Source organism: Echinops telfairi, unplaced genomic scaffold (genome assembly GCF_000313985.2).
Source record: "Echinops telfairi isolate 266 unplaced genomic scaffold, ASM31398v2 ScPeMD7_3533;HRSCAF=4204_0, whole genome shotgun sequence".
In the NCBI taxonomy this organism is placed as follows: Eukaryota; Metazoa; Chordata; class Mammalia; order Afrosoricida; family Tenrecidae; genus Echinops; species Echinops telfairi.
Window position 1 is genome coordinate 65,114,467 of NW_022107431.1, and position 26,517 is coordinate 65,140,983.

At 40.4% G+C, this 26,517-nt stretch overlaps 1 protein-coding gene across 1 annotated transcript in view; it reads left to right on the top strand.

Annotated features, from left to right (window-relative positions):
• The first annotated feature begins 231 nt into the window (after positions 1-231).
• ENPP1 (ectonucleotide pyrophosphatase/phosphodiesterase 1) overlaps positions 232-26,517 on the top strand; it is a 52,296-nt gene continuing 26,010 nt past the window's right edge. Inside the window, exons 1-13 of the mRNA XM_045294309.1 lie at positions 232-287; positions 3,752-3,852; positions 8,505-8,621; positions 9,273-9,398; positions 10,510-10,570; positions 12,934-13,031; positions 16,521-16,600; positions 17,697-17,816; positions 19,049-19,158; positions 20,458-20,523; positions 20,821-20,893; positions 24,377-24,485; positions 25,668-25,799. Coding sequence (XP_045150244.1) covers positions 232-287; positions 3,752-3,852; positions 8,505-8,621; positions 9,273-9,398; positions 10,510-10,570; positions 12,934-13,031; positions 16,521-16,600; positions 17,697-17,816; positions 19,049-19,158; positions 20,458-20,523; positions 20,821-20,893; positions 24,377-24,485; positions 25,668-25,799 — 1,249 coding nt within the window. The remainder of the gene's footprint in view (positions 288-3,751; positions 3,853-8,504; positions 8,622-9,272; positions 9,399-10,509; positions 10,571-12,933; positions 13,032-16,520; positions 16,601-17,696; positions 17,817-19,048; positions 19,159-20,457; positions 20,524-20,820; positions 20,894-24,376; positions 24,486-25,667; positions 25,800-26,517) is intronic.

The following is a 26,517-nucleotide window of genomic DNA, read 5'->3' on the forward strand; positions in this document are numbered from 1 at the left end:
GTTGCTAACTCAGAATTCAGTGGCTCTGGCCCATCAGTCATACCAAAGGAGTGGAAATCTGCTTTTGTAGATAGATATTTTGTGGATATTTGGAGCTTTGGGAATCCTATGGGGCAGTTCTAATGTGCCCTATAAGAATTGAGTACATGGAGACTTCAGGGGTCAGTAAATAAAATCCATGTTTCTGGAACTCAGTCCAGTGAAGAGACAGACAGACATATCCAGGGAAGCATGCTCAAAGCTGCTGTTTGGGGTTGTGGAAAGACAGAGTATCTCCTGGATGTCAGGTAATCTCAACCCTTCATTTCTCACTTGAACTTGCACGACGATGCCAAAAGGTCTTTTCTAGAGTTTACAAAATCAGCTCTATCACTTACATTTTTAAGAGCCTCAGTAGCACCCCACTGACTGCCCCTAAGACTTTCATCCTCCCTCAAGATACTCCCTGCCCTCCTTCCAACCCATTCCTTTTACAGACTGATGCTTAACATATTTTTACACAAATAACATGCCTTCTAGGATTGTTTGCCAACCTCTTGCTCCACCTGGGAGGTGTTTTTCGAAAGCACTGCTGGCTTTGCTCACCTCTCTATGACTGAAGATCCTTAATCGGGTTAATCGTCATGAATCACCGTTGATCTATTTCTTAATATTGTGCGAATCACATGGTCTCCGTCAAGCACATAGAAAGGTGTCTAGCACATGGGTAAGTGACTTAGAGTGGTAGAGCAATGGTTCTTGTTATTGTTGCTGCTGCGGTTACTTTCTCCTTCGCAGACTGGAGTTGTCTTCTACATGTCCCCAAATTTATGGGAAGCATCATTGCATTTATTATCACTATTAGTTGACTTGAGATATAAAACGAGGCTTCCCACTCCCGTAAATATTAACTGTTTTGAAAAAGCACTGGGGCAGTTCTACCCTGCCCCATAGGGCCGCTAAGAGTCGATGGCAGCGAGAACGTGATTAGGTAGCTTAAAACTTAGGCTGCCCCTCACTATTTCATATCTGTATGTTCAAAAAATGACTGCATTCCAGGCTTGCTGTTGTCCTTTTTCATTCTAAATTCTGAGAAGTGGGATTTCACCACTAAAAAATTTTTTTGCGCTTTGTCTAAATATCCACCTACATCACACACACACACACACACACACACACACACACACCACTGTGATTTTCAATTCACATATAGTCTTTAATTTCATATTGTTTTGTTGTTGTTTTAATTTCCTACAGTTTGTTTCCCAAGAAGCATGGCAGAAAATGTATAATTTCCCCCATAAAATAAGAGGCGATTCAAAAAGTTCATGGAAAAAACACCATTGACACACAGGTGACCCTTTCCGTCCTCACTGTTTTCTCTCCCTTTCTGCTCTCCTTTTTTTTTTTTCCCCAGTTTACTGTTTGTTTGTTTTTTTTAATCATTTTATTAGGGGCTCATACAACTCTTATCACAATCCATACACACATCAATTGTGTAAAGCGCATTTGTACATTCATTGCCCTCATCATTCTCAAAACATTTCCTCTCCACTTAAGCCCCCGGCATTAGGTCCTCATTTTTCCCCTCCCTCCCCGCTCCCCCCTCCCTCATCAGCCCTTAATAATTTATAAATTATTATTTTGTCATATCTTGCCCTGTCAGACGTCTCCCTTCACCCACTCTGCTGTTCTGCTACCCTTTGTTTTATTACTTGTTGGTGTTGGCATCCCCCAGCCCCCCACCACCCATAGTTTTTATTGTAGCTCTTGTGCCGTTCCATTGTAATCACGTGTTTTTATGTCTGTCTTCTGCTGCCTACAAGAGGTGCTTGATTGTTGGCTGTCAGCCCAGTCACTGTACACAATAGGCACATGGGGTTTGATAGATGTTAGGTAGAGAAAATAGCGCTTATCAGTGTCACAGCACCTAAGGGAACTGTTGAGGAAAACATATAAGGTGATCTCTTTGTCTCTCTTAGTTCACTAAATATCTAAGAAAGATTTGGGGATTCTGACTAAGAAGCAGGACATCTCAGATAAATACTGTTTTAACTCGGAAACGTAATAGTCCAACAACTCTGGCGTTATTCCTATGTCTCCTCGCTTCACGTTTTCAAAGTAAATATCAAAAGATGCCCAATACCTATATTATTGTAGGGATGGGAATGGGGGTTGACCTTTGAACTACTCAAGAAGGGAACTCAAACTGAATTCAGTTGCGCAGCTCTGGAAGTCGCACGAGGAATCTTCTACCAGCAGTTGTTCTGACTGGGTGGTCTGTCGTGGCGTAGCAGAGACTCTGAATTTCATTGTGTTAAATGGATGTGATTGTAGATAAGAAATGATTGTTTCCATTGCCATACTTCTGTTTCTTATGGTAGTGAGGGCAGAAGCAATTTTAAGTCAGTCTGTTTCAAAACAGAAATACGCTCTTGTGACCTAGTGTGGTTCTCACCGAAATGACTGGGGTCTCACTGACGAATGGGTTGGAAATCTGGGTCTTCTTTCCAGTCCATCCACTGCATCTGTTTCAGGCTTTCGCTTTGGGTTTCATGGCCCTTCCTAGAGACACAATGGAGAAGGGGTGGGGGTGTTAGCGGGCCGTCATCTCTGAGCCCACTGCTCCATACCTCTATCTATTTTTCTCTGTTCTAGCCCAAATAGGCTGCTCATTATTAACGCTTGACTCTCTGTGCGCCATCTCTCCTCAGTTTCTTTATGCTGCCCGTCTACCTGGAGGCTTGTTCTGCTCTCTCTTCCCTTCCACTAACTTCCTGGCACTCGTGCACCATCATTTCTTTTTTTCCAGAGCCCACCCTGAAGGCTTCCGTCACCAAGTTCCATCTGACCTCCTCTGAACCAGCCCAACCAGGGCCACTTTCGCTTTCCTTTAACCAAAGCTAACACTTCCAAGAGCCTATCAAATGGGAGTCCTGCATGCTGTTCTGTTTACCTTTACTCACAAAAATAGAACCTCCCTGTGGTATCTCTTGACTCCCTTCCTTTTGAGTATAGCAAAGCCTTCACGTAGAGTTGGCAGTTGGTGCCCCGGGAAGGGACATTCCTTAGGGCTCTAAAGAAAACCTCATTATATTAAAATATAATGAGGACAGTTTGATGGGTTATTCTGCCCGAGTCATTCTTTGAGTAGTTGTGTGCTATGCTCACTACGGCTAGAGGGCTGAGAAGAACATTTCCTCAAGAGATCTTAAAAGGTAGGAAGCCAGATCCGTGGAGACGGAGAACATTGTCAAGTGGTAGAGCTGGAAAGATCTTTAGGAAGATCTTTAGAAAGCTATGTAATCCAGCTCTTTACAGATGAGAAACACTGATGCCTCGAAAGCTTAGTGACTTGCCCTAATTATGCAACCAGTCAGTAGTAAAACTGCGGTTCAAGATCATGGTTGTTTTCATGGTAAGTTTGCATAGCTACACTGTTAAAACGTATCCAACTCTCAGGTTGCCATTAGTGATTTAGCAAACAAGAAATTGAGTCTAATTAGATTTTCTACTCCCATCATTTTTAATGTTTCTGTGACTGGATTCCATGACATTACCTTGGAAAATTCTGGCAACTTTCCCTTTGGATGGCGTAGAATGATTTGATAACACTGAAGTAAAGTTTTTATTGCGGTCTGATTTTACACAATGGTGTGATGTTGTAATGATAAATTTGCACATGGCGAGCATATCTGTGGAACTCACACTCAGATCAAAAATAGCAGCCCTAGCCGGTTTAGAAATGTTTGAAGTAGTAAAGATTTTGAAGCTATATATTTTTTACTTTCCTCCCACAGGTATTGTCAGTCTGTGTCTTAACAACAATCCTTGGCTGTATATTTGGGTTGAAACCAAGCTGTGCCAAAGAAGGTAATGAATATAAAGTCTAGTGGGTGTGTTTTGATGCTATCCATACATCATGCATTCAGTGGCTAATTCCTCAGGAGTAGCAAACAGACCAAGGGAATAAATACTACATGGTTTATAATCAGGACATGTGTGCATCAGGGTTGTACACTCGCACCATAATTTATTCAGTCTATACTGTGAACCAACCATCAGAGAAGCTGGATTATATAAAGAAGAATTTGGCATGAGGATTAGAGGAAGCCTTGTTCACCTGCGATATGCAGATGATACAAGCTTGCTTGCTCAAGGTCAGGAGAACTTGAAACACTTGCTGATGAAAATCAGGGATTGCAGCCTTCAACATGGACTACATCTCCACGTTAGGAAGACCCAAATCCTCACAGCTGGAACAATAGGTCCCATCGTGATAAATGGGGAAAAGGTTGGAGTTGTCATGGGTTTTTGTCTTGCTTGTATCTACCGTCAGTGCTCATGGAAGCAGCAGTCAAGAGATCAAATGACAAATTGAGTTCATCTCCTGCCCAAGAACTCTTTAATGTGGTGAAAAGTAAGAATGTTACTTTGAGGATTAAGATGCCTGGCCCAAGCCATGGTATTTTTCAATCACTTCTTTTTTTTATTTTTTAAAATAATTGTATTGGGGGCCCATCCAAGTCTTATCACAATCCATACATACATCAATTGTGTAAAGCACATTTGGACATTCATTACCCTCACCATTCTCAAAACATTTGCGCTCCACTTAAGCCCCTGGCATCAGGTCCTCATTTCCCCCCCACTCTCTTCCCATTCCCCTCTCCCTCATGAACCCTTGATAAATCATAAATTATTATTTTGGTCATATCTTTCACTGTCTTACACGTCTCCCTCCACCCAGTTTTCTGTTGTCTGTCCCCCAGGGAGGAGGTTATATGAAGATCTCTGTAATTGGTTCCCCCTTTCTACCCTCCTCTCCCTCCACCCTCCCAGTATCACCACTCTCACCACTGGTCCTGAAGGGATCATCTGTCCTGATTCCCTGTGTTTCCAGTTCCTATCTGTACCAGTGTACATTCTCTGGTCTAGCCAGATTTATAACGTTGAAATTCTTCTTATGCATGTATTGAATAAGGAAGACTGAAGAAGAATCAATGCATGTAAATTATGGTGCTGAGAAAAATATTGAAAATATCATGGACTCCCAAAAGGACAAACAAATCTGCATTGGAGTAAATACAACCAGAATGCTGAAACTGCATCTCACATACTGTAGGCATGCTATCAGGAGCGAGTAGACCCTGGAGAAGGACGTCATGCTTGGTATAGTAGAGGGGCAGAGAAAGGCCCTCAACAAGATGGATTGGCACAGCGGCTGCCACAGTGGGCTCAAACATACGAACAATTGTGAGGATGGTGTTTCCCTCTGTCGTACATAAGGTCACTATGAGTAAGAACCGACTCACTGGCATCTGACACAACAACAACTTAGTGCGTGTGTGGGAGTCCTGATAAGTGATCTGCTGCTAACTAAAAGGTTCAGCAGTTTGAACCCATCTGCCACTCCACCGGAGGAAGGTGTGCCAGTCTGCTTCTGTAAAGATTACCCCCTGGAAAGCCCTCTGGGGCAATTCTACTCTGTGCCATGTGCATGTTTGGGGTGCAAGTTGTGTGGGCTGATATGCAGCCTTCTTCAGAATGAGATTGAGATAACCATCATTCAGCAATCTGATGGGCTATTCATAGATATTGCACACTTGGCACAGGCTTGAGTTTTCTTTCTTCTTGTAGTTCCGGTCTGGGGAGTGCGTCCTGGGCGGTGCAGATGGAAATGGTTAGTACACTCACTCAACTGCTAACTGAAAGGTTGAAAGTTTGAGTTCACCCAATTAGTCATTAAAAAGCCTTAGAGAACATAATTCTGTCCTTGATACTTCTGGATCATAATCAACTTGACCCCAACTGGGAACTCTTGTGTTGTGTTAACCATGAAAACTTCTGTTTACTGGAAAAACATCAGTCAAAAACAAGGAGAAGGCACCCTGACAAACACATTCATTCATCAAATCAAAAGAAGACCAAGCCAAAAAATCAACATGGTCTACAAACAAGCTCCTGGCGCTGTGTTCCTGGAACCCTCCCCGACTGATTTCCTCCACAACTCTCCAGGGACACTTTTTCCCCAAGGAGTGACTTGCAGAAGCAGACCTAGAGGTTACTAGGTGACTGGGTACTCTCCCTGGGCAACTAGAAGCATATCATTAAGTGCTTGTAAGGTAGTCTGAGTTGTGGTCACAGTTCGTTTGTAAGCAATATTGATATTATTGAATATTCCAATATTCTAGACATTTCAAAAATTTATATTGAGTTCAGAAATCTCTCCAGCATTGATGATAATGTTTTTTATTAAACTGCCATTGAGTTAATTCTGACTTGTGGGGACTCTTTAGGACAGGGTAGAACTGCTCCTAGGGGTTTCTCAGACTGTGACTCTTTACCAGAGTAGAAAACCCCATTTTTTTCCTGAGGAGCTGCTAGTGGCTTTGAACTGTGGACCTTGCGGATCACAGCCCAACTCATAACCACACTGCCACCTGGGCTCCTGATGATATAGAAATAATCAAAATCTGAATCACAGTGAATTGTATTGGCTATTATTTTTATTCTGGGGTTGGTTGGTTGTGTGTGCGTAAAGTCACTGGTGGGTTAACTAAGAAATTCAGTTTTGAAATGAGAACAAATCCTTTTCCTACTAGGCTATCATTTATTTTCAAATGAAGGAAATCTAATAGTCTTATTTATTTATTCAGAAATAATTTCAGAGCAAATGTACCTAAGTTTGATAAAATGAAGTTTTACACTTGATCTTAGCCAAAAGGCCGAGAAGCGATTAAAAATGAAGTTTTAAATGTTAGTGTTCACGTGTGTCTTTGAGGAGCCCTGTGGCCTAATGGGTTATACTTTGGGCTGCTGAATAACAAGCCAGCAGTTCAATACCACCAGCTGCTCCAAAGAAGAAAAATGAGGCATTTGACTTCCATAAAGATGTACTGTCTTGAGTACTCACGAAAGCTTTTCGACCCTCCTAGAGGGTTGTCATAAGTCAGAATCAACTTGATGGCAATGAATTTAGTTTTATGTCTTCTTTTGGCAAGAATAATTCACCTTGAGTTCAATTGGACCCTTAACAAAAATAAAACCACAGGATTCAAAACAGTAATTTAAAATTTAAATCTAGCATAAATATATATCGTTACAAGTTTACAAAATTACAAGGTACATATTAAAAAATAATCACTGCTATCGTGTCCATTCCAATTCCTAGTGGCCCTGTAGGACGACGAGAGTAGGGCTGCCCTGGTGAGTTTCCAAACCTGTCACTTGCCAGGGGGGTGGAAAGCCTTGTCTTTCTCTCAGGCGCAGCGGTGGTTTCAAATGCAGACAGAGCTTGCAGTTAGCCCAGCTTGCAATCCACTCTGCCACCAGAGCGCTATTCATGATAGTCAAATCATAGCTGTTATTCTAAAAGCTTTTTCTTCGAAGTCAAGAGTTGGCATTTCTGATCCTAGAAAATTCTTTTTTGCCACTTTGTATTCCTATAACTGCCTGATTTCCCACTGCCAAATAAGAGTTTAATTCTGTGGCAATGTCTTTTTGGGGTTTGGAGACCAATGCAGCAAGAAATTAAGATTCTTCTTCTTTTTTTTTTTTTTCAGTTGGACTTCCATTATTTTAGGTGTGGGTTTTATCTATCATCCCACGCTTGATTTGATAAGAATCTAGTCAAACCCAAACTCACTGCCTTCAAATCAATCCTGACTCATGGCAACCCTATAGAATCCAATAAGGTCTCTAGTAAAGAGTTGCAATGGGATAGTTTTGGGTTTTAATGAAATTTCTTTTTCTTCTGGGTCTACCATTTATTCATTTAACAAAATGTATCAAGGACCAAGTACCAGCTGGGTACCTTCCTGGGTATGCTGGCCAAAATCCTTACAAGGTCTTTGATTTTAAGAATTTTAGAGTCGAGTGTGAAGCAGGTATATATTTAATTTAGTTACAAGTAGCATTAACTGATAAATGAAAGGACAAGAACTTTAAAAGAGGAAACAGATGGGGAGTTAGGAAAGGCTGCCGCCCAGCTGAATCTGCAGGTCACCTGAATGTTGCTGTTGAGGTGTGGGAGGCAGGCAGTGCTGCAGGAAGTGCTGCACAAGCACACGACTTGCTCTTGATACAAAGATGGAGAAGGGGATGAGCCTGGTGCTCATTCTCTCTGTGGCATAGCCATAGAGGGTCACCTTTTGGATCTTTCCCCATGTTTCGGAATATTAAGCCCGCCCCAAAATAAGGTCAAATATTCAAAACGAGTTATTAATTTCTGCTTTTCTTTTACGATTTTCCATAGAGATTGAAATCTCTTCCCAACCAGGAAAATTTTGTAATAAAATTCTCTTTTTCTTGATGCAAGAGGTAAACTCAGGAACTCAGTAGATCTGGTTATTTTCTAGTTGTGTCCTTTAAGTGTGTTGGTATAAAATTCTTGCCCCATCTTGTGTTCTCCAAAACAATTTTTGAGCCCAGTCTATAGCTAAGTAGCGGTGTTTGCTGGCGATTGCTTTGTAAATACTCATAGAGCGATTAGGAATACCTAACTCACTGCTCCATGTTTTCAGTTAAAAGTTGCAAAGGTCGCTGTTTTGAGAGAACATTTGGGAATTGTCGCTGTGATGTTGCCTGCGTGGGTCTTGGAAACTGCTGTCTGGATTATCAGGAAACATGTATAGAACCAGGTAAGCATGATCAGGGCAATGCATGGAGTCAAGGCCCTTAGCCAAAAGTTATAGGAAATTTTTGCAATGTTTAGGTATGTGATTTAGATAATTCATTTGAGATTTTAAAAAACTAACTTACATACATTTTTTACCACGGGTTTTATTCTTCCAGAAATTGCTTAGAGAACAAATGCCAAATATTTTGCCTTAATTAACCATTTTGTAGATAACAAAGCTATACCTCTAATGTTTGTATATACTGAATGCTTTGATGTTCTGATTTAAACTAAGTATTCTAAGTTCACTCTGGGCTTTTCTGGATCTGACGCGGAATGATATTTCAGTGGGGATGAGTCATGTTTAGAGGACATTTCCAGGACCCTGAGCATGGCCAGTGGAAACAGCCTAAATCTACACATGGATTGTATAGCACGACTTGTACATGTCCCAGGATTAAAATTCTGAAATTCTGGAGTTGAGTGAAATCATGCTTCTTGATGCCTGCATGGTCCCTACCTGTTAGTTCACATCCACCTCTGCAGCGTCAGGTTCTGGGCATCACTAAGAGCTACAGTGGCATACTTGTCTCTTAGGGATCATCCTGCAGAAGAGGTGATTCTGTGTTCAGTTTGAACCATCAGCTGTATGTTGTTTGGTGTTTGTTTCTAGAGCGGATATGGACGTGCAACAAGTTCCGGTGTGGTGAGAAAAGGTTGTCGAGAAGCCTCTGCTCCTGCACGGACGACTGCAGGGAAAACGGCGACTGCTGCATCAACTACAGCTCTGTGTGTCAAGGTCAGGTTTCCCTGGGTCCCTGGCTTCTGCAGCCGCCTCCTCTCATCCTGGGCTTTGGCAGAGACTCCCTGATTGACAGTAGGCCTCATATTTAAGGGCCAACTTATGAAACATCTTTTATTAAAGAAAATTTCAAACACAGCCCAGAGTAGTGAGATTGGGTTAATGAACGTTGTACACATGGCCCCGCCTGATAACGCTTACCTGCACAGGGCCAATAAGGGGTCCTGGTCCCATAGTGGTTACTACTTGGGCTAAGCGCAGGGTCAGGTCAAAACCATCAGCTACTCCTTAGGAGAAAAATGAGCCTTTCTACTCTTTCTGCAGCAAGAATTACTCTGGTAGGAACTCACAGGAGTTCTACCATAGGATCACTATAGTCAGAATTGAGCAGTAAGTTTTGTGTTTTGGGGTAGTTTTTGGACATGTGGCCAGTACTATCTTTTCAGCTGTCATCTGTCATTCACTCTCTGTCACCCTTACTGATATTTGTTAATAGCTGCATATGTGATACTGTGTTGGTGGAAATAAGACTTTCCCAGCTCTGGCTTAAATCTCTGTCTATACCCTCATAGTAAATGAGGACTACACCCACCCTGTGTTGAGATAGTCGGTGAGAAATTACTTTTAAAAATCACAGGATATATAAGCTGGTGTTATTAGGTTGACCTGTCCAGGTCTACGGGATTCCTTGACAGGTGTGCCTATCTCTGATGGGGAACTCACAGCAAGGACTTAATGCCGGAAGATTTTACAGGGTAGCCAACAGGAGGGTTGTCAATTTTGGTTAAAAACATGAAAACTTTGAGAATGGAAGAGATGCCTTCTGGTTCTTAACAAGTTCAGCAGTGTATTTTAGCCTTCTAATAACCCCGGGGTCAATTAACTCTATTTTGCGTTTTCTCCCTGATACCTACTAACTCTTATTTTGAAAAAACAAAAACAAAAACAACAAAAAACTCCCTTTGGTGTTTCTATTTCCCCATATCATGTCCAGTGGTTTCTTTTCATTTATCAGTTAACACATTTTGATTTTTGACTCCCATTTAATGCCTCTCGATTGTTACAATGAAATGTGCTCAACTTGCCTTATTTCTTGGAACCGTACCAGGTGAGAGAAGCTGGGTTGAAGAAATGTGTGAGAGCCTTGATGAGCCCCAGTGTCCAGCAGGGTAAGCCGATGCTCAGAGATCCTAGTGATGCACCAAGCATTTCTGTTTCTTGCCGTGTGGAGAATAAGAATAAGAACCAATCCCGGATTCATTCATCTTTATTTTCAGTCAGGTTTTTGTTTGCAGTGGTAGCATGGAGATGGTGTGGTACATTCTCTACCCTGGAAACTACTGGAGAGAGAGAGAGAGCGAGAGAGAGCGCTAATGTATTTAGTACCACGAAACCATGAATTTAAGTACTAAATTTCTAAAAAGGAAGCATCAAACCAAACTCACTGCCATAGAGTCTACTCCAATTGTGATTTCCTTTGGTAAAGACGTGAACTTGTAGCACGTGAAAGCTACCTTTTATTGTTTGGCATTTGGTTCATTTGTTAAACATTTTCCGGATAAGCAAACTGGCTGTGAGAGAATGGCCTATAATTGTTACCATTCATGTCTCCTCCCTCGTGCTCCTAAGGTACTGTGCACGGTCTCTTACATGTCAAGCATTTTGCAAAGCGCCATCAAGAGTTTGTTTGGAATGGAATGGAAACGCCGGGGCCCCAGATGTGTTTACCTTTGTTCCATCAGCGCAGATCATTTGAATTATTAGCCTCCAGGAGGATATTTAGAATAACGAGTTTCTAAAATATAAAACTTTCAAAGGCTGTCTTTTAGCATATTTTGTTTGGGTATACAATTTCGTTTGCATAGAGTATCTACTTTATCTCTGCCTGTTTGGATGGGGGAGCCCCTTTTCGGTAGAAAACAGCAAATAGTTAACAGCGGCAGCAGCTGCTCAGCCCAAAGGAAACGCCCAGCGCAGCAGGACAGACGGGCGCTCTCTTCTTCCCAGGATGACTTTTCTTGTAGACGAACATTGCTGTGAAGCGTGAAGCTTATTGGAAATCTCATCCTTAGCGAATTTTGATTCTTTCTTTTTCTTTTAAACATTGATTCTTTTTTTTCTTTTGGTCAGCACTTTATCATGAGTGGAAAATTCAATTCCTCCGTTTGTCAGGAAGATCCGGATTTAGAAGTTGAAATTATTACACCAGTATATTCACCTGGATTGCTCTTATATCTCAGCTGACTGAGTATAAATAATTTTGTACAAATACAGACCCTTGAGATTATACACAGTTGCTTCTGCGCAGTCTCCCAAAGGAACTCTGCTATGCAGTCTTCGTGGAGTTTATGTAAATGTTTCCTCTCTTTTTGTAAGGTTGCTCTCTGTTTGTGTCAGAGTAAGATAGGGAGGAGGTTTGGTTGCAAAGGCCACGGAGAGGTAATAGTTGCATGCATATTTTAAATGATCAACAGCATGTTTTAAGCTATCAAATGAAAGTCTGCTGCTTCTAGCTACATCTGGTAGCTAGTAGGGCAGTCATAGGCCACTGGATAACTACAAGGAAACATTTCTCTGAGTTTTCTCAGCAAAAAGCTTTTGCTGAATTTTTTCAGCATAAAACTTGCTCATGGTTTTCCAGTGACCGACTATGGATTAGCTGGGGCTTGAAGCTGCAGGATTTCAGAACCATGGCGGTGTTGTTGCTGCCCCGTCGTTATCCACAGCCGTCTGTTTTTGTTGAGTTCAGGGTCATACTTCTAAACCCCCGGTGTTTGGATTTCCATACCATCCACAGGCACTGTGTTAGTGTGTGTGTGTGAACCCTGTGTGGATTTTCAATCCTAGCTTTGAATCATTTCTCTGTTGTTTATGTTTTTAAATGTGATCTTAGAAACTCGCTCTCAGACTTCTCTGAAATATTACTATCATTTAAGGGCATTAAGTGGAAAATTATTATATGTAATTCATGAAATATGAGATGCCATTTATTAGATTGGTGCAATTTAAGGACATTAAGTGGAAAATTATTATATGTAATTCATGAAATATGAGATGCCATTTATTAGATTGGTGCAATTGGTATGAGAAACTGGTTGTTTCAAAGAAATCTATGGAAATGAAAACAATATTGACAATGCTGCTCATTAACATGTATTTTTTTATGACTTGGGAAAACGTCATTACAATTTAGTAGCAAAATGCATTGGTCTGGCGTTTGGAAAGGCGTGCTCAAAATGGTAATTATCAAAACAGTATGAGTGCTTAATAAGTGCTTAATACAATATATACCTATTGTATATATAGAAATGTAAAAGCATGCCCCTGAACCTCAAGTCATGTAGAATACAGTGTCCCTTAGGAGTATGCTGAGCTTGTTCATGCAGAGTATGCTGAGCTTGTTCATGCACTTCCCAGCATGTTCTCGCCTCAGTGGAAAACCGTCATTGTCCTGTGCTAAAGAAAGGGAACTCTTCACTGGCTGTGTCTCTCTCTTAAAAGATACGTATTTTTTTCTTTCTTCATTACCCAGGTTTGAAAAGCCTCCTACTCTCCTGTTTTCTTTGGATGGTTTCAGGGCAGAATATTTGCACACTTGGGGTGGACTTCTTCCTGTTATTAGCAAACTAAGTGAGTAACTTCGGAGTTTACTATTGCAGTGTGATAGTTTCAATGATCTACGCTAGGAGGGCAGTCCTTTTTGGAAAAGTACTGAGAAAATCTAACTGTTTTACCAAACGACATTGCTGCGAGTAGTGGAGCTTGATGACAAGGAAATAGTCTATAATATTGTAATTACTCTGAAGCTGTTTTGAAAATACTTCAAAGATAATATAGTTATATTTGGATTTTCATTTCTTGGATACAATTTTGATTTCTCTTTTGGAAACATTCATTTAATTTGTTTAAGCATTCTATTTTAAAAGTAGAATTTAAAAAAATTGAATGCATTTCTGAAATGGCACTACTAGAATTGTCACCGAATATTTGCTTGCTAGCTATTATAGAAGTGTTCCAACTTATCTCGGTCCCAGCATATATGAAATGGCTATTTTATGTGATTGATGCACTAGTAGAATCTTGCTGTTGTTTCTCTCCTGGTATTCCTGCTGCCAGAGTTTTAAATCACTTTACCAAATGGCATTGTGAATAACAGTTGTATCATTATTCTCCTTAGAGGACAAACTCATAAATAGATGTAAAAACTATAGAATTTTGCTCTCATGATCAATCTTTAAGTGCTGAAGTAGTTACAGTGTTTGCACCTGAATGAAAGAAACAGAATCTAATTATTTCAGTATTCTTCTAGAATTTTTAATTTGTATTTGCCAGCACTGAGTATATGATTTAAATATTAAGAATCATTTTCAGTAAATCACATAAGGACTATGGTTATCTTATTAAGTGCCAAATATTTTTCATAACTTAATAATTTTTGTTCTTAATTATTTTGGTAACAACAGATTTGATCTGAAAGAAAGTAGCTTTGAGTAGTAATTAGCTTAGATATTTAAGAAAAGGCAGCAAAGAACTTGCCTGGGTAAGGTTCTGTTCTTTCTAGCTACATGAATGGCTTTGGAAGCTTGAATTCCGCATGCTGTTATCATTTGGAGGAAAGTTTGCCTCAATGACACCAAACATGGCTTACTAAGTTCATAATTAAGGAAATGTGGGTTCTGACATGTCAAGCTTAAAATAAATCCATGCACCTTTTTTGTTTGTTTTAAATGTTTAGGGAATGTAGCATATAATTCTCAACTTTTAAGAAGGTCAAGCCAAACTTGTTGCCTTTGAGTTTATTCTGACTTGGAGACTCTATTCAAGAGTAGAGCTACCCCAAGCCTGTAAACTGTTACTGGCGCTGAGGTTTAAACTGCTGCACTACCAGCAGTTGAGCACTTAACTACTGTGCCACCTGGAACATGCATGGTGCGAGCTTCAAAAAGTTTGTGGGAATATGGAACGAAAAGATAATGGAATTCTTCCACAAACTTTTTGAAGCCCCCTCATGTATGCGTTGTTTTTAGATGCCATTGAATTGGCTGATTCATAGCAAGCCCACCTACCACAGAACAAACCGTGCCCACTCTTGCAGTATCTTAGTACTTGTTACCGCTGAGCCTCTTGCTTCAGCTACTGTTGTTATTCCATGACATGATGACCTTTCTCTTTTTCTTTCTTTTTGTTTTTTAAAGTTTCCATTAATCTGGTTTCTCCGACCTCTTACATTCTTATTTTTTTAAAATAATTTCATTAGGGGCTCATACGACTCTGATCACAATCCATACATACATCAATTGTGTAAAGCACATTTGTACATTCATTGCCCTCATCATTCTCAAAACATTTGCTCTCCACTTAAGCCCCTGGCATCAGGTCCTCCTTTTTGCCCCCTTCCCTCCCCGCTCCCCACTCTCATGAACCCTTGATCATTTATAAATTATTATTTTGACATATCTTGCCCTGTCTGGCATCTCCCTTCACCCACTTTTCTGTTGTCCATCCCCCAGGGAGGAAGTCACATGTAGATCCTTGTAATCGGTTCCCCCGTTCCAACCCACCCTCCCTCTACGCTCCCAGTATCGCCACTCACACCACTGGTCCTGAAGGGATCATCCGCCCTGGATTCCCTGTGTTTCCAGTTCCTATCTGTACTAATGTACATCCTCTGGTCTAGCCAGACTTGCAAGGTAGAATTGGGATCAGAATAGTGGGTGTGTGTGTGGGGGTGGGGGGAAGCATTTAGGAACTAGAGGAAAGTTGTATTTTTCATGGTTGCTACATCGCACCCTGACTGGCTGGTCTCCTCCCAGAGACCCCTTTGCAAGGGGATCTCCAGTGGCCTACAAATGAGCTTTGGGTCTCCTTTCCACACTCCCCCACTGAGACTGAGTTTCAAAACTTCACTTCTAAACAGTTTTCTGGCTGTACTTCTTCCCAAACATAATTTGTTCATTCTTCTGACAATTCATGGACTCGTAATATTCTTTGGCACTACCACAACTCAAAGGCACCAATTCTTTTTCAATCTCCTTTACTCTTGTCCAGATATCACATGAATATCAGGCGAGTGAAAATACCATGGCTGGGTCAAACACAAATCCTCAAAGTGGCATCCTTGTTTTTTAAAACTTTAAAAAGGCCTTATGCAGCGAATTTGTCTAAGATAAGACATCGTTTGATTTCCTGGCTGCTGCTTTCATATGCATTGATGGATCTAATTAAAATGAAAACCTTGACAACTTCAGCATTATCGCTGTGTCATGATGCTGTGTATTGGTCCAATTGAGGATTTTTATGTACACACAAACATACACATCTACCACACATACAAGGATAAGTAACAAAGTTTATACATACAAGGGTTTATTCCAAACAAAAATGTGTGTAAACAGGTCTTTGCTATCAGGAGGTGGCTATCGCCATGGTCTTTCAGCAATGCCATGCCTTTGTCTCTCAGTGGAGTGGCTTCAAAGCAAGCAACAGTAGCAGCAACAGACCTTGACATACTGAATTGCTGGGATCTTTCGTTATGCACACCGTCCTCAAGTCGTAGAGGCAGTACTATGTCAGCAGGCCAACAGAACAGTCTGTGTTCTGAACTTTCTCTAAACGAAACTCAAAGCTGCCTCTTCTCTTGTCTTTGAAACAGTGATGCGTTTGCTCAGGTGTAGCTGGTTCTTGATCTGTGGACTGGAAGATTATCACCCCAGCTTCCGCTTCACCCTGTGATTTTCCCATGAATACAGGGCTTTGTGTTGTTTTTAAAATACCTCTTGTAACAGGTTTGCAACCACCGAATAATATCAAAAGGTGTCTACCAAACTTTGTTTTTATAGCTTATCCTTCTTGAACTTAATATTATGTTTAATATGAGGTGATAAGTTAATTGGTTTAATTATTTTGTTAAATATTACTGTGATTGACAATGAGCTCTTTAATACTGAATTTGAAACTATAATGTTGCTTTATAATTAATCTTCAATTTTTATACAGTGATAAATCCACCCTGGGCTAATACATCCTTTTCTAAGATTTAGACTGCCATGGTACTGAACCTAAAGGGGTTAACAGATTCTCAGATATATTTAATAGCCGTCTTTTTTTCTTCCTTCCTAGAAAACTGTGGCACATACACTAAAAACATGAGACCAGTGTATCCAACCAAAACGTTTCCCAATCACTACAGCATTGTCACCGTAAGTTGTATTTGAACTGTCCTTTGTACCTAACAGAGTCCCTAGGGAATGCCAGTGGTTATGTGCGTCACTCCTAGCCGAAAGCCTGGCTATTTGAACAGAACCACAGGCCTGTTGGGAGACAGGCTTACTGGTCTGCCTTTGAAAGGTCACAGCCTTAAGCCCATGGTGCAATTTTACTCTGCCCACATGCAGCCACCATTTGTTGTTGGCAAGTAATAACACAACATACTCCTAAGGGGGGAGATGCAGATGTTACATACTTCAGGTCAGAGCACCAGACCAACCCACTTCCTTTCCCAAGGGCACTTCCATGAGGACACCTCGACCCTGTCTCATGATCTCCTGCTCACTAGCCGTGACCTTGGCAAGTCACTGACCTGCATCTCAGTTTTCTCCATTTTAAAAGCAAGTGACGAACGACCCTCAAATGACCTCTAGGTTTTGCCCTGATTTTAAGAATGTCTGATTCTTAGGTCTTGATTTTTCTCAATTGCTGGATTGTTTATTTGAGCCAAAAAAAACCCCACTGCTCCACAGTCACGTGCTCTCAGCTCATTGTTTTCAGTCATTTGAAGCAAGCCACTTTGTCTGACTGCACAAAAGGTTACAGCCCTGTTTGGGTTTAAATCACAGTTCCCAGATTTAATTTGTATTTGGAAAAATAGTAGACTTCATTAAGCCTTAGAGCTGAAGCCAGAAAATTAGTGCTTTAGATTGTACTTATTATGGCACTAAACTATTCTTAGACCCAAGCAATAGCTGTTTGCTTTGCCAAAAAAAAAAAGAATAAAACGATTACATCCAGCAATGCAAAAAGGTGAATATTTTTGGGGAGGCTGCCTATTTATATAGACATTCATCCATGCCATTACCTCTTTATTTTCTCCGATCACACACATTTTAAACACAAACACTACCCAGTCTGTTGAGGGTTTGTATTTCAACGGCATTCTTTGTTCTTCCCTCCTTAAACTTTATTAGAAATCCTCATAGCTGCAGTTATTCATTTCTCTTTGATGGCTTTATTCGGTGACGACAGTAGAAAAGTTCATAACTTACCTAAAAACCTGCATTTTTTTTTTTAATCTTCTAGGGACTTTATCCAGAATCTCATGGCATAATTGACAACAAAATGTATGATCCCAAAATGAACGCTTCCTTTTCACTTAAGAGTAAACAGAAATTTAATCCTGAGTGGTACAAAGGAGAGCCTGTGAGTTGTTGTTTGTTTGTTTCAACTATTAAAATGAGTTCTTTTATTATTGTCATCAAAGTCAATGACCACATGTCCTGGAGCTTTTAATAACCCATTTCACGTTCTGTCTGTGGCTGTCCCTTGGTCGACGGAAGGTGAATGCTGATGATTCTGAGAGCGAGTTGTGATAAGGAGAGCAGTTCATTTCAGAGCGGGGTGGGGTCATGCTGAGCCCTTCTCCTTCTGCTCGGCTCCCCTGTGTGCCAGTGGCATATAGCACTGGTCTAGGGAATAGGCTTAGGCTACGCAAGGCTAATTTGTTGCTGGAGGAAATAAGCCGCTTCATTTGTGAATGTTAGCTCAGAATGTTCTCTCTTAATCTGATTTAGATGTGATTTTTAAAAAAATATATACACAGTGGTTTATAAAGGGATAGTATTGATATTCATTTTAGGATGAAAAACAGAACAAAAACTTAATGGTTAAGATTACAGGAAATAGATTCAAACTTCAATTCCTGACATTTAGGGCTGTGTGAATGATCAAATTCTTCTTCCTGTGCCTCAGTTTTCTCACATCTGCATGATAGATCATACTGATAACTACCTCTTGGTGTAGTGGGTACTTGTTGGGCTGCAATCCCAAAGTCAGCAGTTCAAAACTGCCAGCAGCACCGCTGGAGAAAGACGGGCTTTCTACTCCGGTAAACAGTTACAGTCTCGGAAACTCTCAGGGAAGTTGTACCTTATTCAATAAGGGTCTGTCTGAGTCAGCACTGACTCGATGGCAGTGAGCTGAAGGTCACTCTAATGATTATGTAAATTAATAATGTCAGACACTTAGAAAAATCATTTATACCACATTAAAATGCAATAATAAGGGCTTAATTCATGTTAGTTACCGATGTGAAAACACCAATTAATTAAAGGGACGTATATTTGTGAATTTCCCTTCTTTCCAAGAAACCCGTTAATGAGTGGCAGACCCCCAGAAGCTATGGGGGTGCCAACTTATGTTCATCCTTTTCAGGTGACTTTGATCTCTGGTTACTTAATTTCTTTGCTGCTCTTCAGAGACTCATTATCATTCCCTTTGATGTGATTATTATAGTCTAACTGCAGGCACTTATTAGCATTAAAAAGATTGCCACCTAAGAGGCGCGTATATTGATGTTGGATGAACACATATTTTCCTAAGAGATGACTGACTGTCTGTCTGACTTACTAACTCTCCTTCATTGTCTTCCCCAGATTTGGCTCACCGCTAAGTATCAGGGCCTCAAATCTGGGACATTCTTTTGGCCAGGATCAGACGTGAAAATCCGTGGAGTTCTCCCAGACATCTACAAAATGTACAATGGGTATGTTTGGATGTCTTTTCTTCAAGAGGAGCAGTACTAAGGAACTGCTTTTTCTTTTTAACCATCCAAGCCAGAGGTATCAGTTTAATCTCCTGTAGTCATCTCTGTCATGCTCTCTGTCTGATCTCCAGGTCATTCTCCTCCCTCAGTTATGGTCAGAGGGAAATCACTGGGGGCTCATTCCCCGGGTAGACCCTGCGAATGTATGTATTGTGAGCTTCCACTCTCCTCCATAGCCTGCATCTCACCTTCTCCTTTATATCAAGTGCCAAGATCTAGGACTCAAATAGACTAGCTGAAAAGTGAGAACTATCAGAATAAGAACTGAAAGGCCTTTAGATAAATTGTAAATTGATCTAGAGGATTTCCAGAAAGCTCTGGCAATCTGGTCAGGCTTTTGTTCAGGTCTTGGGGCAGGAATAAAGAGTGAGATCATGGTGAAGGAGAGGATTGCGGATGGAGGCCTAACTTCAGGCAAAAACCAAAACCAAAACACAAACCAAGAGAAAGAGAAGGTAAAAATATTAAAGGGGAGAGTTAGGTCCCTGGAAACATTATTTAATGGAACTATGAATAATCTATGTTTGCATTTACAAATTATTGTACAATTTTTGCTTTCTCATATTAGAAACTGATAAGAATAATAGCACGCCTGTGAGATTTAAAATCCATGAGGTATTGTGTGAAAAAGACATGTACACACACACACAGTTTGTTGTGGTAGACTTCCTTTGACTAAATTTTAATAGAACTACAAAATACTTATTATTATTTATTTTACTTAGGGAATTTTTGTGGAAAAATAATTTCTCTCCCAATGGTATATTTGGAGTAAACATAAAAGACCACAACTCCTGGACAATCCATGCATATGGCAATCTTCTGCTATTATTTTAATCTTAATAGTTCATTTGAACAGAGTACAATATCTCTGTCTCATTCCCTGGACACTAAATGAGATCTGTCATCAGTGAGTGAGACCTTCATGAGGTTTCCCCTGTGGAAGTATTAACACATGGGTTTCTCCTGTGGTACGTCATTGAGATTCTCAGGTACTTTATCTCCTGAAGTACAGGGAGCATTTTAAAAAATGTCTTAGAACTTTTGTGTGAAACGTAACTTATTTTACCTTTAGGATAAGAAACAATTGTGAAAATAAGAATGTTAGAGGGCTTCATTACAGTTGACTCCCTGAACTGTTTTAGTGTCTCTTAATCCGGTTGTCAGAAACAAAGCATGTTTATGTCCAATGCAAGCACCCCTTGCCACAGATCTGACCCCTTTTGTCATTGGTTGTAGCTCAGTGCCATTTGAAGAACGGATTTTAGCTGTTCTTAAGTGGCTGCAGCTTCCTAAAGATGAAAGGTATGTACATGATTCGTTTTTATATTCCTTGGTCTGATAGAGATGACAGGATATCTTAAAATCGACTACAAAATAGCTTGCATATGGGCTATGGTATTTTATGTCCAAATGAACTCTTTTATGAACTTATTACAGTGACCTTTGGAAGACTTCCAAACCTGTAAATTATTTTCTAGCAAGTTTAGAAATGTTACCACAGTATTGTCAAAATTTTAATTGCTGTCAATTGTTGAATTCTTTCCATTCTGGTTTTCACTGTGTTCGTAAAATATTACATTTTGATACTGTTTGATTTAGACCACACTTTTACACTCTGTATTTAGAAGAACCAGATTCTTCAGGTCATTCGTATGGACCCGTCAGCAGTGAAGTAAGTACATTTTTATAAGTGATTATGAGATTAAACATCCTATCATTTAACTACATCTGGCTTTGAAGCGGGTATCTGGACCATTACATAAGATTCCATGATTTGCTTAGGTAGAGAGCAAATGTTTTGAGAATGATGAGGGCAATGAATGTACAAATGTGCTTTACAATTGATTTATGTATGGATTGTGATAAGAGTTGTATGAGTCCCTAATTTAAAAAAAAGATTCCATGATTTCTGGGGAGAGTGTTTACCACACTTTTACTAAAACAAAGGATGTACTTAATTAAAATTAGGGTTAGGAGACTGTTTTTCTCCCACTTTCTACATTGCTAAATTGAACTGACAATGAATTAAACTGTTTTCTATCTTATTCTTTACATCATATCTACTCTATAGTCTTCTGCCTCAGCTTACAAATGAAATACTTTTTGATAATTCTGTTTCTATATTCTGTATCTTATTCTGACTCTATTTATCCATGCCATATCTTTGTACTTTAGCCTAAAATACAGATTGTTTTGGGGAATTTTGTAATGGTTGAGACTCCAAATTTCTCTGAAGATATAGGGTAATGTGTTGAATAGAAGAAACATCTTTGTCTGACGTCTTTTTAGGATCTATATCTCTCATCATATGAGACCACATGACAGAGCTTTGCATCAAAAACTGAAGATTTTAAAAACCATAAAGAAGTTCAAATACTTGTTGTTTTACCAAGTAGTTACTAGGAAACTCAAGACAAGGAAGCCATTCATAGAGTGCTATTCTCGGTATAAGATCTTGTTTGACCTGATGTTCCTTCAGGAGTTCAGCCAAATCTTTAACTGTTATTTGTACAGTGTTTTAGAACAATAGACACCGCTTTCTGGTTTCTTGTGCCATAGTTTTTGTTGTATTCTTTGATGTCAGAACACATGCAGTATCAGAACAGAAAATGACTTCCCTTCTTTCCCTTCTTTCTAAGCAGGCTAACTCACATTTTACCTCTGATCTAAGATAACAAAAGAAGTTGTAAGTCAAGTTTTGTGAATGTTCTTGGTTAAAATGAGAAGGAGAAGAGATATTGCCCGGGACCCTAATCTCAGGATCCTTGTTTGGTTGTCTTTAGTCTTGAGTGTCTTTCAAGCCAATGTGATTATAAGACCACGACATGTTCTAAAAAAAAAGACACCCTTTCTCATTAGTTTCACCTCTAAGTTCCTATTATCATATTCTCATGTATCATATTCTCATGTATCCCAAGCTGGGAGAGGTGCGGGTTTCCAGCCTCCTTTAGCATGAGTTCTCAGCCTGAGCCTGACACCTCGGGGCCGTGTTTTGCAAGTATTAATTGTGCTCAAAGGACACGAGAGAGGGTGACCCACTAGGCCCATCAAGGGGCTCAGACATCTTGAAGACCATGAAGATGGTGCAATATTTTGTCCCATTGCAGATAAAGTGGTCATGTGTTGGAGCCGTCTGGACAGTCACTTTAACAGGACAGCCACGAACAGGAAAAGGCAACAGAAAAAGCGTGCTCATTTTTCTCACTGAAGTGCACAAAATGCATTGCCGTCAAGTTGATTCTGAGTCATAATAACCCTTTTAGACGAAGTAGAATTGTCCCCTGGGGTTTCCGACGCTGTAATGTTTACAGAAGCAGATTGCCATCTATTTCTTCTTTTGAGAATGGATTTGAACCACCAGCCTTTTGGTTAGCCACCCAAAGGCTTAACTACTAAGTTACAAGAGCTCAAGTAAAAGAAAATGGAGAGAGAAAAGTTACTTATTTATACCCTTTGTATTTTTCCATCAGAATCCATTTCCCACAAGTCCAATGTAGTTCATCACCCTGTTGTGCTGTTGATTTGCTTCTGTTCTTTGAGAAGAAACCGTCTTTCTTAGAGGCGGGATAGCCAAGACGTGGGGCCAGCCAACAGTGTGGCCGTGCTTTCATCAGTCAAAGGGGACGTTTTATTGATTGGTTTTTGTAGTTTTCTATCCACACTGCGGTTTTTCTGAGCTGGAATGGCTTTGGTGGCAATGGATTAAAGTCTCATACATTTAAGAAGTATGTGTAGGTCAGTTGGGTACCCCTGATTTCTACTGTTCCTCTTGAGGAGCAATGTTACCCGCTGCTGCTGAGAACTGAAACAGTAAGACACGGCAGGACTGTGTTCCACCCTCTGAGCCTAACGTTGCTGAGGCAGTTTCTTTGCCCTCTTTTGATGTTCTGGACCTGCTGCTGCTGCTGGTAGGTGCCATCGAGTCATTCCGACCTCTAGCAACCTGATGCACAACAGAAGGGAACACTGCCCGGCTGGACCTGCATGCCTTTGAATTTACGTGTTCTTAACATTCCACCGTTTACTCCACAGTTTCGACATTTTTTGCCATTTTGGTTCACCCGCTTTTGTAGCTTTTCCTTTTATTGTTTGATATCACACCATCAATGTCTAAAAACCTGCCCTGCCTTTTCTAAGTCACTAAAGACTTTCCATGATTTCTGACTCATCTTTATTCAAGTTTGAGCCAGTGACTTTTCAAATAATATCCATCATCTTGTAAACGTTCTTAAACTCTCAGGTTATTGGCACATCAACACTCAGCTTGTCTTGACATAGACAGATTCCAGTTCATTTGCTTGGATTTCTTTGAGACCATAATGAAAGAACGTGTCTCCGATTTCAGTGTGCTCCCGTGACTGGGACTGAAGATGAAACAGGTTTGGCATGTTAAAGCAAAACCGCCCAGGTGGTTTTGAATGGAGCGAGGAAAACATAAGTGCCAGAAAGCACTTGGACAAACCATATGCTTTCTCTGCCCTTGCGATAACTGTGTATGGACTGCATGCCGTTTGTAAGGAGGCTTTTGATCGTATTTATAGGAGTCATAACTTGAAAACTTAAATACATTGAAACAGCAAAGGCACTTCATGAGCATTTTAATACTTTTGAAAATCAGAGAGCAGTGTCGTTTCCCAGTGAACATTTAAAATAGTTATCATAATTGAGTCTGATGAAAGAAGTAGCATTCGGAGCTGGGAGAGCTGACCAGACAAACTCGGGCCATGCTGCGGGTGAAGATTTCGCAGGGGCAGACATGGGTCATTCCAAAAGGACCTGAATGCTTTGGACAGTTGAAGGGCAGTCAGAGAAGAGGCGGACTCTCAGCAAGACGGATTGATTCGGTGGCAGAAGCGATGCTCCCGAGCAGGACAATTGTGCAGCTAGCACAGGGCGGAGCAGTGTTTACTACCGTGGCATGTAGGGATCCCGCGAGTTGGAACTGGCTTGAAGGCATCTACCAATAAAGCCCCCAATCACGTTTAATGATCGTCAGTTCTCTCATGCCCCTTATGTCTTAACTGACCTGGCTGAGCCCAATGTAAGTTCGCCGTCGTAGCTGCACCACTGAAGTATGTTTCTTTTAACAGATAACGTTACATAGAAATTGCCGTTAGTATGGAAAGCATCACACGAGCTTACTTCCGTTTCCCAGGTCATCAGAGCATTGCAGAGGGTTGACAGTATGGTCGGCATGCTGATGGATGGCCTCAAGGAGCTGGACTTACACAGATGCCTGAATCTCATTCTCATTTCGGATCATGGTAATCGGGATTGACGTTCTTTATCTGTCTGGCTAAGTGGTATCTTTTGGTATACCGAAAAGATAAAGGTTTCCTTGATGATTGTTTCATTTCCTCCTCTGAATGGTGTAGTTCATGGTTTGGGATACAAAGGAATCATATTGAACATAATTTATTTATGACCTTAAATGAAACCAATTTACACTCTAGAAAAATTTATTTCGGAGCCACTAGGAAAAATTAGATAAACTGTAAAGTGCCAATGTAACAATTTACTGACAAGTTTACCAAGTACAATGCACCTTATCTTCTTCTCTGAGGAAGGCGTACACCAGTAGTTTGGGTGGTAATTCACCGATTTTCAATATTAAGTTTTAATAGATCTCCTCTGGTAATTTTAGGGCCATATGCACCTCGTCACTCTCTTGTTGAATGATAGCGCTGACTCCAACGGCAGGACATAATAATTTTGAGGATACTGCATTTCCGTTTTTCACTTACTGTGATCTTCTGTGCTGTGTGTATAGAAGAAAGTAGAAAACAGGTTCTGATTTGGTTTATTTGCTGTTGGGGTCTCCTTTAGAAATAATTACTGATAGCTATTTCCAGGGGAAAGAATCCCTAAAAAAGGTCGTAGTCCAAAGAAGCTCTACTCCTGGAGTGAGAGGAACACAAACTCACTGCCACTGAGTCGATCCTGACTCCCAGCGACCATAGAGGGCATCGTAGAATGCCCCCTGAGTTCTGAGAGCGTAACTCTGTATGAAAGTAGAAAGCCAGCTTTCTCCTTTGGGGTGCCTGCTGCTTTTGAACTGCTAACCTTGCAGTTAGCAGTCCAATGTATAACCACTACACCACCAGCGCCTAGTTAATTTTCTAGGTGATTTGGGAGAAATACTCAGTCTTTGGGGTGCTGCGTTAGTCTAAAACTCTCATAATGCATTCCACTTCACTCATTATACATTATAACGTATAAACAAGAAGCAACAGGAAATTACTTTTAAGTGAGAGAAAAGGAACACATCTTGAAAAAGATCGAGCTGTGGATCTAGGTGAATTCAGTGTCTGACTTAATAGGCACTCTCTGACACAAGTGCTAGACCCAAGGCTAGTGCTTTATATTTGAAAGTTGAAGTATTCTGCTCTATCTGTTAAATTTTTAAGTTAAAGTTGTAACATGTTTTGGGGATTATTTTCCTCTAGGTATGGAACAAGGAAGTTGTAAGAAATACATATATCTGAATAAATATTTGGGGAATGTTAAAAATATTAAAGTCGTCTATGGACCGGCGGCTCGATTGAGGCCCTCTGATGTCCCAGATAAATACTATTCATGTAAGTAGATCTCTATGCTAACTTAAATGGGATTGCATTCAGAATACATTCCTCTAAGTCATTATAGCTGAACTAGAAGGAATCGATTCTGTTTAGCATCCTCTTCGTGATTAATTCTTCAGCGCAAGTCATGGCATCCAAGGAGATTGATGGGCTTAGATACAAGTTAAACCATGTATCTGTCTTGTTGTTGTTTGTGGCTCAGCCTCATCTTCGATAACCTTGTAGAATGTTTTGGTTTCCTGCATTCTTTACTTGCAGGGTTCTGGCTTACTTGTACTAGGAGAAAAGTCTGAGACACTTCATCTGTGTTTTAATCACCCTTAAGTAGTTGAGGAGCCTCCTTTAAGATAATGTGCAGCCGTTTTAGAACAATGTTCTCTCAGGAGAAGGACTGCTGGCAGAGATTACTGGTTGTAGAAGCAACTGATTCTTGTCCAAAGAAATGACTTCCTGAAGCCATTCCAAAATAAGCCCCAATAAGAATGCAGACTGCCCCCCTTCCCACAGGGGCACACTGCAGAACTGTGGGTGAAGGGAGACGGCGGACAATGTAAGATATGAAAATAATTATTTAAGATTTATCAAGAGTTCATGGGGGGGGGTATGGGGAGCTTACGTCAAGGGCTCTAGTAGAAAGAAAATACTTACAGCAACATATGTACAAATGTGCTTGACACAATGGATGAATGTATGGATTGTGATAAGGGTTGTAAGG